The 2085-nt window shown below is 42.4% G+C and overlaps 1 protein-coding gene across 1 annotated transcript; it reads right to left on the minus strand.

The window, feature by feature from the left end:
* Positions 1-645: 645 nt before the first annotated feature.
* LOC117489246 lies at positions 646-1841 on the minus strand. The gene is made up of 2 exons (XM_034138436.1): positions 1361-1841; positions 646-1135 (listed from the first exon to the last, which is right to left on the minus strand). Exons 1-2 carry the CDS (start codon positions 1799-1801, stop codon positions 755-757), a joined length of 822 nt encoding a protein of 273 aa, XP_033994327.1. The 5' UTR covers positions 1802-1841; the 3' UTR covers positions 646-754.
* Between the last annotated feature and the right edge of the window lie 244 nt (positions 1842-2085).

Below are 2085 nucleotides of genomic sequence, written 5' to 3' on the forward strand. Positions count from 1 at the left end.
TATATTAACCTGTTAAGATTGTGTTACCTTCCCTTCTCTAAATAGTATTTTAACCAATATTTGAGGATTTTCAGTAAAAGTAATATAAGCAAATGTTGAATCAAAGTTGAATTTATACAATTCATAAAAATCATAATGCAAACTTTCTTTGTGAAATGCATAATACTGATCATATTGATTCCAGAGATGAAATAGAAGGGAATGAGGCTATAATGGGTAATTTTTTTGGTATTTTGAGCAAAACACTTCATAGACATGTTTTTTATATATCTGAGACTATAATATATGCCTAACAATAGTTTGGGCTTTACCATTAAGGCCCAATGTGACATATCACAGTTCAGATATTTGACACTAGGGGGGGGGGGTTACTTTTCATAAATGTGGTGTATTTAGTCAAAATTAGGTTTACAAGGTGAAAAGGACTTACAGCCTCCCACACACTGATATAGATATCTCACTGACTGTAATGAGGGAGAAGGAAAGAGAGTGAGGAGAGTGCTTGCGGAGTACATTGACCCTTACATGAAAGACAAGACTGTTCTTTTATTTTAATACGGTTTTTTATTAATAACATTATTTATAAATGTGTACACAGTAAAAGGGAAAAAAATACCTTTGCTAGCTAAAAAAAAAAGGCTTAAAAAAAAAGTGATTCTCTATTTGTACAAAGTCTGGTGGAGTTAAAAATAAAAATGTTTACAGACTTCCTTTGACCAAAAAGTGCTGTGAAAAAAAGAAGAAGCTCACTGCTTTACTGCTCCTCCTCATCCAGTGACCGCCTGAATGAATATGGAGGAGATTGTTGCTGTGGGGTGTGTGGTACAGAGGGGTTTAATCTTGGTGTGGCCGTGTGTGGCCTTCGGGGTGGGTATGAGGGCACCTGGAAGTGTCCATATCCACTGTTGTTAGTATGAACTTGCATGAACTGGCTCATCAGGGAAAGGCCATTCTGTACAGTCACATTAATGTTGTCCATGGTGTTGTTCATACGATCCATGCTGGCTGCGCTGCGGCTGGTTGCTTCCTCCATTAAGTCCAACATCCGGCTTTTTAATCGCAGCTCTTCCTGCACCGCATGTTCAGCTGGAAGCTTCCTCTTCATGCGGTCACTTCTGTGGCCGTCCAGCCGTGCCTATAATAAACCAGAGACAGTTTGAATGAATACACAATAGGACCATAGCCACCAGATAACAGAACACAAAAGGCATGTTGTGAAATAGCTCTCAATACATTTTACAAATAAAACAGCTCTAAATACTTTCTAATTTTACCAAGCTTAAACCGGTTCAGTTTTTCAGTGGAAGGTACTGCATCATAGTATATAGCAAGCCCTTTAAGATTGAAATCATGAACATACCTGGAGCAGATCCCTGCGATGACTCACAACCGCAGCAGTTGGCAGAGTTCCGTTGGATCTACTCAACTCTGGCAAATCCGTGGAATGCTCCAAACTCGGGGATGAACTTGGTCCGGGCGACGACTCTTCCATGTCGAACAAGTCCCCTTGTACCTGTTTTAGTTTCGCTGTAAGCTGGCCCTGTGAAATTGTGTTCTTCTCGTGAGGGAAATCTTTTTCAGTCGGGGTCCTCGGATATTGCGCCTGAAATAAGTCGGCTATCTCCGTATATTTAGGCTTGCAGGACTCCCAGTCTACATTATCCTGTATTTTTGTCGTCTTACACTCAAGTGTTACACTTAAAAGAAGTTCCACCTCGTCGTCGGACCACGAAAATAGCTCCTTTCTTGCGCGAATAACAGCCATCTTCGTTTGTTTGTTTTGTTTGTGCCTCACACACATCCGGGGGGGATCTTATACTCGCTGCTTTTGGTGTATTTTGTGGCGGAAGTTACAGCGCCACTTACAGTCCCGCCATATGTACTACAGCTTTCGAGCGGTCTCGTGTGGAAGTACAGCGCCACTAATGGCGCATTTCCATTGCAGCGCGTAGCTCGCTTTAAGCGTGCCGTGTCGTGCCGTCCCCTTTTTTGGTTGTGCTTCCACTAGGCCTCGTTCCGGCGCGGCACGGCGCGGGGCCACTTTTTCCCCTCTTTTCTGGCCCTAGAAAATTGTGGTTCTATCGG

Source organism: Trematomus bernacchii, unplaced genomic scaffold (genome assembly GCF_902827165.1).
Source record: "Trematomus bernacchii unplaced genomic scaffold, fTreBer1.1, whole genome shotgun sequence".
Taxonomy (NCBI): domain Eukaryota; kingdom Metazoa; phylum Chordata; class Actinopteri; order Perciformes; family Nototheniidae; genus Trematomus; species Trematomus bernacchii.

What these genes read in the sequence shown, in the direction of transcription:
- LOC117489246 (XM_034138436.1), bottom strand. Translation starts at nt 1,801, where the DNA reads ATGTGTGTGAGGCACAAACAAAACAAACAAACGAAGATGGCTGTTATT. An exon ending in ATCGCAGGGATCTGCTCCAG is followed by an intron (nt 1,136 to 1,360) that starts GTATGTTCATGA and finishes GGTTTATTATAG; the next exon opens with GCACGGCTGGACGGCCACAG.